The 12,195-nt window shown below is 60.4% G+C and overlaps 2 protein-coding genes across 11 annotated transcripts; one reads left to right on the forward strand and one right to left on the reverse strand.

Annotated features, from left to right (window-relative positions):
• The first annotated feature begins 675 nt into the window (after positions 1-675).
• Positions 676-5,716, forward strand: FAM166A (family with sequence similarity 166 member A). Its single transcript, XM_025358703.1, has 7 exons — positions 676-801; positions 3,444-3,658; positions 3,740-3,990; positions 4,079-4,205; positions 4,562-4,656; positions 5,007-5,124; positions 5,511-5,716. The coding sequence occupies exons 1-7, from the start codon at positions 746-748 to the stop codon at positions 5,597-5,599; spliced, it is 951 nt and encodes a 316-aa protein (XP_025214488.1). The 5' UTR covers positions 676-745; the 3' UTR covers positions 5,600-5,716.
• TUBB4B (tubulin beta 4B class IVb) lies at positions 5,592-8,262 on the reverse strand. Of its 10 annotated transcripts, none has more exons than XM_025358702.1 (5): positions 7,885-8,262; positions 7,472-7,580; positions 7,280-7,390; positions 6,715-6,806; positions 5,592-6,108 (listed from the first exon to the last, which is right to left on the reverse strand). In XM_025358702.1, the coding sequence occupies exons 1-5, from the start codon at positions 7,939-7,941 to the stop codon at positions 5,746-5,748; spliced, it is 732 nt and encodes a 243-aa protein (XP_025214487.1). In that variant the 5' UTR covers positions 7,942-8,262; the 3' UTR covers positions 5,592-5,745. The 10 variants fall into 10 exon arrangements, with proteins under 10 accessions (XP_025214487.1, XP_025214481.1, XP_025214484.1 ...); XM_025358696.1 differs by having other exon boundaries at positions 5,592-6,445; positions 6,683-6,806; XM_025358699.1 differs by having other exon boundaries at positions 5,592-6,146; positions 6,510-6,806.
• Between the last annotated feature and the right edge of the window lie 3,933 nt (positions 8,263-12,195).

Consider the following 12,195-nt stretch of genomic DNA (forward strand, 5'->3'; position numbering starts at 1 on the left):
CCATTCTCCTGCCTCAGCCTCCCGAGTAGCTGGGACTACAGGCGCCCGCCACAGCACCCGGCTAAATTTTGTATTTTTAGTAGAGACGGGGTTTGACCATGTCAGTTAGGCTGGTCTCAAACTCCTGACCTCGTGATCTGCCCGCCTCAGCCTCCCAAAGTGCTGGGATTACTGGTGTGAGCCATGGCACCCGGCTGCCTTCCTTCATTTTTATGGTTAGGAAGTCCTTCCTGTACAAAAAAAAGAACAAAATTCAGAATTTGCTTAAAATGTAAACATAATGCCCTGCCCCACATGAAGGGCTGGAGGGAGAGTTCGCACAGCCCTATGGGCCGGGAAGCCCCTGACTCCAACTGAGGCTCTGCAGCTGCCAGGCCTCCTGTCAGAGGAGGGGGCCTGGGGACTCCCTTAGCCTCACCCTGAGACTGGGGCTGGTGGCCTCCTGGGGGCAGCAAGAGCCCAGGCCCTTTCTGGAGGGACAGTCTGTTTTCTGAGCTCTGAAGTTAACGGGACTTCCTCCCAGGCCCCCTGTCTTGCCATGACTCCTCCCCGGCCTGGCACCTGTCTGGGCCTCAGTGTCTCACCTGTGCAGTGTGGGCCCTCACAGGGTTAGCAAGGTGTCCTGGCCCAGGAGGTGCCCACAATGCTGGTCCCTCACAATGGTTGCCCGGTGACGGGACTGCCCTCAGGGAAGGGAGCTGGATGCCGGAGGGACTGGAGCCAGCAAGGCCAGAGTGAAAGCAAAATGACAACTACTCAGAAACACGATCTCTTCACGCCAGAGCCTCACTATATCCCTGGGTGAGAGCCGGGAGGGAGCTCTGGAGGTGACTGGGGCCAGGGCTGCAGGAGGGGAAGAATGGCTGGGGCCTGAGGCATGAAGGCCAGCTGTGAGGGGCCCAGAGCTGGACCCCAGGAAGCTGAGGGCCACACCATGGGGCACTACAGTCTGTGGGCTGGGGAGCCCTGGGACAGGGGAAGCTCAGGGATGGGGCTGCCAGGGGCCCAGGCCTCACCCTCCCGGCTGGTGCACAACTGCGAACACCACACCAGGTGGCCAGCACACCTGTCGAGCAGAAACTGGAGCAGCCAAGCAGCCGGCAGAGGCCAGCTAGTAAGTGCCCGACGCCCATTCCAGAGAGGACTCCACACTTCATTTTATTTATTTATTTTTTGAGGCAGAGTTTTACTCTTGTTGCCCAGGTTGGAATGCAATGCTGCAATCTTGGCTCACCCCAACCTCTGCCTCCCGAGTTCCAGCGATTCTCCTGTCTCAGCTTCCCGAGTAGCTGGGATTACAGGCACCTGCCACCACGGACCCAGCTAATTTTGTATTTTTAGTAGGGACAGGGTTTCTTTATGTTGATCAGGCTGGTCTTGAACTCCTGACCTCAAGTAATCTGCCCACCTCGGCCTCCCAAAGTGCTAGGATGACAGGCTTGAGCCATTGCGCCCGGTCAGGACTCCAAACTTTAAAGACAAGATGAGCAAATGCCAGGCTGCCTCACTAGATATCCCCCCGAACAAAAAATAAAAGTAACCCCTGAACGGAACGTGTGTGTGCACACCTACATACACACACGCTACATGCAAAGGGGAAAGGCCGGGAAGAAACCACACCTGCCTCTGAACAGCTACGTCTGCGGAAGGGGCAGGTGAAGCCGAGGCTCAGCATTGCTTGGCTTTATTTATTTATTTATTTATTTATTCATTTATTTATTTTTTTGAGACGGAGTCTCGCTCTGTCACCCAGGCTGGAGTGCAGTGGCCGGATCTCAGCTCACTGCAAGCTCCGCCTCCCAGGTTTACACCATTCTCCTGCCTCAGCCTCCCGAGTAGCTGGGACTACAGGCACCCGCCACCACGCCCGGCTAATTTTTTGTATTTTTAGTAGAGATGAGGTTTCACTGTGTTAGCCAGGATGGTCTCCATCTCCTGACCTCGTGATCATGATCCACCTGTCTCGGCCTCCCAAACTGCTGGGATTACAGGCGTGAGCCACTGCGCCTGGCCGGTTGCTTGGCTTTTAAACTGACAAGGCTGCGCTAATTTTGGCCATTTTTATTTTTATTTATTTATTTTGAAACAAAGTCTCGTCATTGCCCAGGCTGGAATGCAGTGGTGAGATCTCGGCTCACTGCAACCTCCGCCTCCCGGGTTCAAGCGATTCTCCTGTCTCAGCCTCCTGAGTAGCTGAGATTACAGGCACCCACCACCACGCCCGGCTAATTTTTTTTTTTTTTTTTTTTTTTTTTTTTTTGAGACGGAGTCTTGCTCTGTTGCCCAGGCTGGAGTGCAGTGGCGCAATCTCGGCTCACTGCAAGCTCCGCCTCCCGGGTTCACGCCATTCTCCTGCCTCAGCCTCCCGAGTAGCTGGGACTACAGGCGCCCGCCGCTGCGCCCAGCTAATTTTTTCTATTTTTAGTAGAGACGGGGTTTCACCATGGTCTCGATCTCCTGACCTTGTGATCCACCCGCCTCGGCCTCCCAAAGTGCTGGGATTACAGGCGTGAGCCACCGCGCCCGGCCAATTTTTTTTTTTTGAGACGGAGTCTTGCTCTGTCGCCCAGGCTGGAGTGCAGTGGCCGAATCTCAGCTCACTGCAACCTCCACCTCCTGGGTTCAAGCAATTCTCCTGCCTCAGCCTCCCGAGTAGCTGGAACTACAGGCGCCCACCACCACACTCCACTAATTTTTGTATTTTTAGTAGAGACAGAGTTTCATGGTGTTAGCCAGGATTGCCTAGATCTCCTGACCTCATGATCCCCCAGTCTCAGCCTTCCAAAGTGTTGGGATTACAGGCGTGAGCCACCACACCCGGCCGTTTGGCAATTTTTAAAAGGAAGGTAGTTCTTACTCCTTGAATAATCACATAGACCCTGAGGCGCTGAACCACCTGTGACTGCCTGCACCACGACCATGAGGCCAAATGAGGGTCCCGAAAAGCCCGGCTCTCCACCTGCCTCCCAGTCCTGGTCCTGTGCAGGAGGCTACTGGCCTCTCGGAGTGGCACAGGTGCAGGCCAAGCCCACCCAACACCCTCCTGGTGGGCCCAGTGTGTGTCCAAGGGGCCGTCCCTCCCCTATGCCCTTGCCCACACGTCCTGTGCCTGTACTTGCCTTGCCAGGGCAGAGCACCCCGGAGTGGCTGGAATGAGGGGTGTGAGGGGGTTGGAGGGGCTGGTACAAGGCAGGCGGCCATCTGCTGTGGTGCTGACGTGTTCCCAGCACGTGGTGTGTGACACCCGTTTAGGCTACGAGAGCCCCGGAAGGCAAGTGCCACTGCAGCCCCATTTACAGGTGAGCAGAGGGCAGGTGACCTGCCACAGGCCAAGCTGCTGATAAGTGGCCGGCAGGCTGGATCCACATCTGGCTTGAAGGGGCCCTGCCCAGTGCTGGGGCTGCCCTTGAGACCTGCCCTGCCTCCTTCTCTTCCCTCCACAGCTATGCCGGCTTCTTTCCACAGCTGCGCTACCAGGTGGGGAACACCTATGGGCGTACCACGGGGCAGCTCCTCACAGACCCCAGTGTGCAGAAGAGCCCCTGCTCTGTGCTGTCCCCCATGTCCAAGCCCAAGTTCATTGAGGACTTCAGCCAGTCCAAGCCCCCGAGGGTTCCCTGCCGAGACCTGATGGAGCCTTACATTCCCCACTACACCAGTGAGCCGCCAGTCCCCGACCCTGCACCCTCCTGCGCCCGCCTGCCTGTCCTGGCACTCACAACCTGCCCTGTTGGTACAGGTCTGAAGCCCTATAAGAACCTTGAGATCCTTGGCCAGCTCCCACCCTTGAAGGTGGACGCCCAGGAGCCGCCAGGGGTAGAGAACATAGCCAGACAGATTCTGCTACCTGCAGACGTCATGCCCTACCCCCCGCACCCTCCGTGCCCACCAGGCAGGAAGGGGGAATCCAGAGACTTGGGACACCCAGCATACTGCGAAGATGCCTGGAAGAGCACCACTCCTGTCTGCGAGGCCCCCAGACAGCACCAGGTAGCCGGGGGATGCACCAGTGCCAAGCCCATTCTGCTCAGCCCCAGGTGGGAGCCGCACCATGACCTTCACCCCCTCCTCGCTCCAGCTGTACCACTGCCGGAGGGATGAGTACCCACCCCCCGCCCGCCAGCAGGAGACACTAGATGTGGGCAGGTTCCAGCGGCTGCCGCAGCTGGACCACCCCAACCTGATCCAACGCAAGGCCATCTCAGGTGGGTGCGGGCACGGGTTGGGCTGGACAAGGACGCCCCTCCCCACAAGGTTCTTGCAGTGTGAGAGCCCCTGAGGAGACTGTCACAGGGGCCCACTTTTCCTGCTCCAGAATGGGCTAGCGGGCTGGGGGGACCTTCTCTGCCTCCCAGCTGCTTCCAGGAGCCCAGCTTTTCCCAAGACGAGGCAGTGCCCTGCCTGCCTGTTCCCATTTGGCCACATCAGGCAGTCACCAACGGAACGTTCCGGGAAGAAAGGGAGCCTTGCCTGGCTTCCCTGACACGTCTGGGGGCAGGTGGATGTGCCCAGGGGAGGGCCAAGGGGGCCTGGGGTAGCCCGCACGTCTGCCCACCCCCAGGCTATGCTGGCTTCATTCCCCGGTTCGCCTGGGTAATGGGGGTGAATTACCGAGACGGCGTCACGCAAGCCATGGACGAGTTCGACAAGAGCCAGGTAGGAGAGCGCCATCCAGGGCCTGCTTCCAGCTCACACACACACTTCCTCTCCTGCCTGGTAGCTTCCCTGGAGAGTGCCTTGAAGGCCAGGTTCCCTCAGAAGCCTGAGGGGGCTCTGCCTGGCTCTCTCCTGTCCCTGGAGGTGCCACCCCAACCCCTCTCTCCTGAGCCTTGCTTGGATCCCTGCACTCAAGTTTCGGGAGTCAGGGGGAGGGGGATGCAGAAGGCTGGGAGCACGAGCAGCTTCCCCACGGAGAGTGCCGGCCCTCCGGCCAGGCCCCCACTGGGAGTTTACTATCTGGTTGCCTGCTGGGGAGGCAGCTTGTCAGCACCTGCCTGTCTCCCCAGTTCCTATTTAGAAACCCCCACTGTGACCTGGGTGAGAAGCTGCCTGGAACACACTGGCCCAGCAACCACATCTACAGCAGCCAAGGCCTGATCCCCTTCTACATGGGGTTCATCCCCTGTGAGTACAGGTTGGGAAGGGTCACACGGACACACCCTGGCCAACGTGGGGAGGGGCAGCTGTACCTGCCCACCCTTCATTGCTGGTTCAGGACCACCTACCTGTCTGACCACCGTTACCAACCAGGGTCCCACCTTGGTTGGGGTAGGATTGTCTGCCATGCTCCCTACCCCTTTCGGAAGGGGGCTAAAGTCCCAGACACAGGCCAATGGGCCCCAAGGTTGGGTACCCAGAACAGGACAGGCCTGCCTTCAAGAAGCAGGTTCCCCACCAAGCAGATCCCCAGGGCCCAGGGCAGCCGCACGCTTCTCTGAAGCCTGGGTGTCCAGCCCATGCCGGTCCCTGGGTACATAAGCCCAGCTCACCTACAGCCTGGCTCCCCGCAGCCATGCAGGACAACTACGCACTGACATTCGGCAATAGCACCCGGAGGGCCTACTGGAAGGAATGGGCGAGGCGAAACCGCACACTATGAAAATGCTTTAATGGTGGTGTCTGTACAGCATGGGATGAGGACAGGGAAAACAGCAAGTGCACACACAGCGGGACAGGCCACAGGACAGGCTGGGAGTGAATAAAGAGTTCGCACTGCCTCTCTGCTTTCCCCGGTGACTGAAGGCTCTAGGCCACCTCCTCCTCAGCCTCCTCCTCGAACTCGCCCTCCTCCTCGGCCGTGGCGTCCTGGTACTGCTGGTACTCAGACACCAGGTCGTTCATGTTGCTCTCAGCCTCGGTGAACTCCATCTCGTCCATGCCCTCGCCCGTGTACCAGTGCAGGAAGGCCTTGCGCCGGAACATGGCCGTGAACTGCTCGGAGATGCGCTTGAACAGCTCCTGGATGGCCGTGCTGTTGCCGATGAAGGTGGCGGACATTTTTAGCCCCCGGGGCGGGATGTCACAGACAGCTGTTTTCACATTGTTGGGGATCCACTCAACAAAATAGCTGCTGTTTTTGTTTTGGACATTAAGCATTTGCTCGTCCACCTCCTTCATGGACATGCGGCCCCTGAACACGGCAGCAACCGTCAGGTAGCGGCCATGGCGGGGGTCACAAGCAGCCATCATGTTCTTGGCATCAAACATCTGCTGGGTGAGCTCGGGCACGGTCAGGGCCCGGTACTGCTGGCTGCCCCGGCTGGTCAGCGGGGCAAAGCCGGGCATGAAGAAGTGCAGGCGGGGGAACGGGACCATGTTCACAGCCAGCTTCCGCAGGTCAGCATTGAGCTGGCCCGGGAAGCGCAGGCAGGTGGTGACCCCACTCATGGTAGCAGACACCAGGTGGTTCAGGTCACCATAGGTGGGCGTGGTCAACTTTAGGGTTCTGAAGCAAATGTCGTAGAGAGCTTCGTTATCAATGCAGTAGGTCTCGTCTGTGTTTTCTACGAGCTGGTGGACTGAGAGGGTGGCGTTGTAGGGCTCCACCACTGTGTCTGACACCTTGGGCGAAGGCACCACACTGAACGTGTTCATGATCCTGTCTGGGTACTCCTCCCGGATCTTGCTGATGAGGAGGGTACCCATCCCAGACCCCGTCCCCCCACCCAGGGAGTGGGTCAGCTGGAATCCCTGCAGGCAGTCACAGCTCTCAGCCTCCTTCCTCACAACATCCAGCACCGAGTCCACCAGCTCCGCGCCTTCTGTGTAGTGCCCCTTGGCCCAGTTGTTCCCAGCACCACTCTGACCTGTGAGAAAACAGTCATTTATCAGCCAAGTAGACAGCACTACTAGTCACCACCACCATGCGAAAAGGACCTAGTGACATGGTGTGAGCTGACCCCAGAATTCACCCTGCAGGTAGACCAAACAGACCCCTCAAAGTGAAAGGACGGCAGCCTGCCCTGCTACAGATTAAGTCAAGAGCCAAACCTGAGAGCTTAACAAACCCCTCCCCGGGGAGGGGGGGCCACTGCCAATTCCCAAGGACAGAGCAACAGCCACTGCCCCCAGCTCAGCTCCCTGCAGGGAGATTACGTGTGTGGCGGCTCCTCGCCTCGGCAGACAGCTGGACCTTGCTCTCAAAAGCCGATTTAGGAGAGGGGATTGAGTGGTTCAAAGAAGAGCGTCCAGGGGCCCGGGCTGCGCAGTTCCCACGGAGGTGCCCTTGGAGCAGCCCCTTGACCTTTGAGCCGCCGCCCAGCCCCCAGCCGCAGCTCACCGAAGACGAAGTTGTCCGGCCGGAAGATCTGCCCGAAGGGCCCCGAGCGCACGGAGTCCATGGTGCCGGGCTCCAGATCCACGAGCACGGCGCGGGGCACGTACTTGCCGCCTGCGGGGACGGGAGGGCGTCAGCCAGGGCAGGGGCTGCGGGGTCCCCGGAGGGCGGTCGGGGAAAGGGCCGGGGCCTCACCGGTGGCCTCGTTGTAGTACACGTTGATGCGCTCCAGCTGCAGGTCGCTGTCCCCGTGGTAAGTGCCCGTGGGGTCGATGCCGTGCTCATCGCTGATCACCTCCCAGAACTACAAGGGACGCGGGCGGGCCCGGGCGGGTCGGGGCTGAGTCACCGCGGCCGGTGCGCAGGGAGGCAGCCCCGCCCCGGACGGGTGCGGCAGCCCGGCCCTCCCCGCCCCTCCCCCGCCCTGCGCGCCTTGGCCCCCGGGTTCCTGGGGGCTTCGGTCGCCAGGCTCGGCCCAGTCCCCGCGGAGGGGGCCCGGCGGCCGCAATGCGGGGACGCCGCCCGGCCGCTGCTGCCGCCATCTTCCCCGGCTGCCCGCCCGCCCCGCCCGGCAGGCCCGCGCCGGCCCCAGCGCCCCGGCAACTTACCTTGGCGCCGATTTGGTTGCCGCACTGCCCGGCCTGCAGGTGCACGATTTCCCTCATGATGGCGGCGGCGGCTGGGACGCGTGCGGAAGTTGAGAAACAGAAGCGAAGCAGCAGGCGCGCAAAGTGCTACAACCGACGCTCCGCTAACGCTTATATACCCTCCGCGCCCGCCTCCGCCAGCCTCGGATTGGGCTGCCAGAACGAGGCTGGCAAGCTCCCTCGTTTGATTGGTCTCGCCCTCGTTCATCGAGCCGCCTAAGGTCCGCCTTTTTAAGCCAGTTTGATCTTTATTGGTCAGCCGCAGCCTCCTATCTCCCTATCACAATCCACCCCCGGCGCTGCAGTGCTCCGTCCATTGGGTGTTTCAAATGATTGATTTGCCCTCTCATTGGCTGGCTGCCGGGAGCACGCCGCCAGGCTGGCGCTATTGGCTGCGCTGGGTCAGCGTCCTGGTAACCGCCGCAGTGTCGCGGGAGGCGCGCGAACGGGGTGGGGCGCAGGCGCGGGCTTCCGGTCGGGCGGCGGGCAGCTGCGCGCCGGGTGCCGGGGGGAGGGCGGACCCGACGGGCCACGGGCGAGCGCAGTCCTGGCTCTGAGCCCGGGAGGTCCTTTCGGGAGCTGGGAAGGGCAGGCCCGGCGGCGGCTCCGCGTCCAGAGTTGCGCCGTCGCCGGTCCTGCGCCAGGACACGGCATCTGCGCGCTGGGCCGGTTCTGGAGCGGGGTCCGCACGGAACGAGCCCGGGGCCTCCAGGCCGAGGAGGCTGCGATGCCTTAAAAGCAGAAAGATACACGGGCTCGGGGGCTGCGGCGGTGGAGGGGAGCGCACCACAGAGCCGCAGAGGCCGCGGAGTTTCCTGCTCCGGGGTCCCGCACGCCCACTGCCCTCGCGGTCGGGTGAGGGGAGCACGTGGGGGACGTCGCGCCCCGAGGGCCTGGGCGGAGGACAGGGGAGGGGAGCGGAGGGGCGAGTCCTCCCCCGCGGCCGCGCGCCCTGCCCTGTTGTGGAGACGGCGCTGGCCGTGCGCCGGTCGCCTTGGTACCTCGGCCCCAGGAGTGCGCGAGCTCCGTGGAGACCAGGACAGAGCCCAGACCTCCCCCGGCGGGTGGGCCCCGACCTTTGGGCTCCAGGGCCGGTATCCCAACCACGGGTCAGCGCGCTGGGGCTGAGACATACTTCTATTAGTGCTTTTCGTAATTTAAGACTTGATTTCTACTTGGGTGGGAAAAGAAACTTCTAAACAAAATGAATTACATGTGGTTGCGCCTTTAATCAGTCTGTTTGAAAACAAACGCGCTGTATTTTTGTAGCATTTTTATTTTACTTAATTTATTATTTTGAGACAGTCTTGCTCTGTCTCCCAGGCTGGAGTGCAGTGGCGGGATCTTGGACCCCCCCCCCCCAGATTCAAGCGATTCTCCTGCCTCAGCCTCCTCAGTAGCTGGGACTGCAGGCACCCGCCACCATGCCAGTTTTTGTTTTTTTGGTAGAAATAGGATTTCACCATGTTGGCCAAGCTGGTCTCAAACTCCTGACCTCAAGTGATCCGCCCGCCTCAGCCTCCCAAATTGCTGGGATTACTGGAATGAGCCACCATGCCTTCTGTATTTTTGTAGCTTCTTTTTTTTTTTTGAGATGGAGTTTTGCTCTTGTCGCCCAGGCTGTAGTGCAGTGGCGCGATCTTGGCTCACTGCAACCTCCATCCACCTCCTGGGTTCAAGCGATTCTCCTGCCTCAGCCTCCCAAGTAGCTGGGACTACAGGTGTGCAGCACCACCCCTGGCTAATTTTTTTTTTTTTTTTTTTTTTTTTGAGACAGAGTCTTGCTCTGTCGCTCAGGCTGGAGGATCTCGGCTCACTGCAACCTCCATCTCCGGGATTCAAGTGTTTCTCCTGCCTCAGCCTCCCGAGTAGCTATGATTACAGGCGCCTGCCACCACGCCCAGCTAATTTCTGTATTTTTAGTAGAGATGGGATTTCACCATCTTGGCCAGGCTCGTCTCGAACTGACCTTGTGATCCACCCGCCTTGGCCTCCCACAGTGCTGGGATTACAGGCGTGAGCCACTGCATCTGGCTGTATTTTTGTAGCATTTTAAATTACACCATCAGGTCTGCCCTGAGAGTCTCCTGTGCTGTGGCCACTGGGCATCTGTCCCCAATTGGAGGCTGTTGGAAACAATATCTGCTTATTTATTTTTCTGTTCCTGGAGGGGCTGCACCTCCGTCTTCACCACATAGTGTGCGACACTGGAAGTTGGGACACGCAGCACCAGAGCATGCACGGGAATCAGCATTGTCCTTCCGGGGCGAGGGCCTGCAGCTGTGCTCACTCCTCGGGGGTCTGTTGCCAGTTTGCCATCCTGTCCAGGAGGGTGGCCTTCCCCACAGATCAGTCCAGGAAGACGGGCCTGGCTTCCAGTGACCACTCTGACACGGCCTTGACCCTCAGAGGGACTGGGTCCAGCAGTGGCCTGAGGGATGCACAGGTTGCTGCCAGCCATCCGAGGGTTCTCCTAGTGCCCAGGGCATCCTGGGAGTAGCTCAGCTATCCAGGCAGTAGTCAGGGACATGTCGAAACCTCATAACATTGAGTTGTCACAAAGGGGAGGAAGGAGAAGCTCTGGGGTTTTTTCCCCAGTGAGCTGTGCAGAGCGCCCGACTGAGGCTGCTCTTTGAGGTGTGTGGCATTCCTGCACCTTGTCAGAGTCTCCCAAACCCTCTCTATAAAGGCCTCTGCTTCCTGTGACCAGTGCCACAGGGCTGGGAGGTCAGTGTGCCACCCCTGTTTCACAGGCGTCACCTGGCCAGGTGAGAGCCCCAGAGCTCGCCATGGCACCAGCCGGCCCACTTTGCCCTCGCATTGCCCTGGTGAGGTGGACAGTGGCTGGGGACAAGACAGCAGTAGACACCCTGAAGCTTGGGCCTGAGCCCAACAAGGACAGCAGCTACCCCTGTTGCACAAAACTGGTTGGGGGAGGCTCTGCAGGTCCCTACCCTGAGCCAAGGTGCCATGCCCTGCTGCAGGATGGAGAGGCAGGATAGTATGGGGCAGGAAGATCAACTCCTGGGGCCTGGGGTCCATGGCCAGGCAGGATACAGTCCAAGGAGGGCCAGAAGGGCAGGGAAGAGGGGCAGGCGTGGCTGTGGGAGTGCTGGGCTTCTGCCCTCCTCCTCCTCCTGCAGCTGTCGGAGGATCCACAACGAAAGCTCTGTTTACTGGTGGCCATGGTCCCAGCGGGAGGGTGTGTTACCGCCAGGCAGGGGCAGCAGGCAGACAGTATTGGCGGCCTTAAAGGACCCGGCGCCCAGCCTTTGTGGGAGACCTCACCTGCCCTGGAAGGACAGGTGCATGGGATGCTTCCTCCCCCTCTCCACAAGGGCCTCACTGATACCCCCCAAAGGGCAGGGGAACTCCCGGGCCCCTCAGTCTCCCCAGGGAGCTAGCCAAGCCTGTTCCCTACATGGGTGCCAGACGGTTCCATGAGGCTGATGTCAGGTCCACAGGGGTGTCCAAGAATCACAGGGCTGTGGGAACCAAAGCTCCAGCTGCTGGGGGTCCCGCTCTCTGGAGTCCACGCCTGAGGCCCCCCTGGCTCCCAGAGCAGGTGGTCACCTCCCTCTGTGGGTGAAATCAAGGCCCAGGAGGCCTAGGAGTTTGAAGGGTGGCTGGGGCAGAGGACCCAAGGAAGACTGGGGGCCAAGGGGACAGAGGGCCTCGGGGTCATGAGCGGGGGCTAAAGGAATCAGGGTGGAAAAGGACAGAGCCACAGAGGAGAAATGGCCGTGGGGCCCCCTCAGGCCTCATCTTCCTGAGCGGCTGCACCTCTATCCCCTAGTGGGGTCTGACCAGGCAATCCTGGGAGGCTCTGGGAAGAGATCAGGGCTGCAGGGCTGCAGTTCTGGACGGGAGAACGTGACTGGCCACAGCAGCAGACTCAGAAATGAGCAAACTAGACCTGTCCCTGACGGGGCCGGCCCCTCACCCACCTGTCTCTGTGCCTGACTGAATGCTCCAGTTCCGGGGTAACCCAAAGCTTTCTTCCCTTGGCGGGAGTGGGGGTTGGGTTAGGGCTGTGGGCAGCTCTGGGCTACAGGTGGCAGGAGCCCCCCCCCAACCCTGCCAACTTCCAGGTGTCCAGTTACCCATTGACCGGCAGACAAGCCTTCCTGTGTACTCGACCACACAGTGGAGGGAGGGACCCTGGCCCCCAAGTCCTCCCCATGGGTGCTGTCCGCCCTCCTGGGCCCACCCCACGGACAGGCCTTCCCGGGACAGGGTCTCATTCTCTGTGGCAGTGCCAGGGCTCAGTGT

This window comes from Theropithecus gelada, chromosome 15 (genome assembly GCF_003255815.1).
Source record: "Theropithecus gelada isolate Dixy chromosome 15, Tgel_1.0, whole genome shotgun sequence".
Classification (NCBI taxonomy): Eukaryota; Metazoa; Chordata; class Mammalia; order Primates; family Cercopithecidae; genus Theropithecus; species Theropithecus gelada.

What these genes read in the sequence shown, in the direction of transcription:
- FAM166A (XM_025358703.1), top strand. Translation starts at nt 746, where the DNA reads ATGACAACTACTCAGAAACACGATCTCTTCACGCCAGAGCCTCACTAT. An exon ending in CCAACGCAAGGCCATCTCAG is followed by an intron (nt 4,206 to 4,561) that starts GTGGGTGCGGGC and finishes GCCCACCCCCAG; the next exon opens with GCTATGCTGGCTTCATTCCC. An exon ending in ACGAGTTCGACAAGAGCCAG is followed by an intron (nt 4,657 to 5,006) that starts GTAGGAGAGCGC and finishes CTGTCTCCCCAG; the next exon opens with TTCCTATTTAGAAACCCCCA.
- TUBB4B (XM_025358692.1), bottom strand. Translation starts at nt 7,561, where the DNA reads ATGAGCACGGCATCGACCCCACGGGCACTTACCACGGGGACAGCGACC. An exon ending in GTACTACAACGAGGCCACCG is followed by an intron (nt 7,391 to 7,471) that starts GTGAGGCCCCGG and finishes CCGTCCCCGCAG; the next exon opens with GCGGCAAGTACGTGCCCCGC. An exon ending in GGCGAGGAGCCGCCACACAC is followed by an intron (nt 6,807 to 7,095) that starts GTAATCTCCCTG and finishes GTTTTCTCACAG; the next exon opens with GTCAGAGTGGTGCTGGGAAC.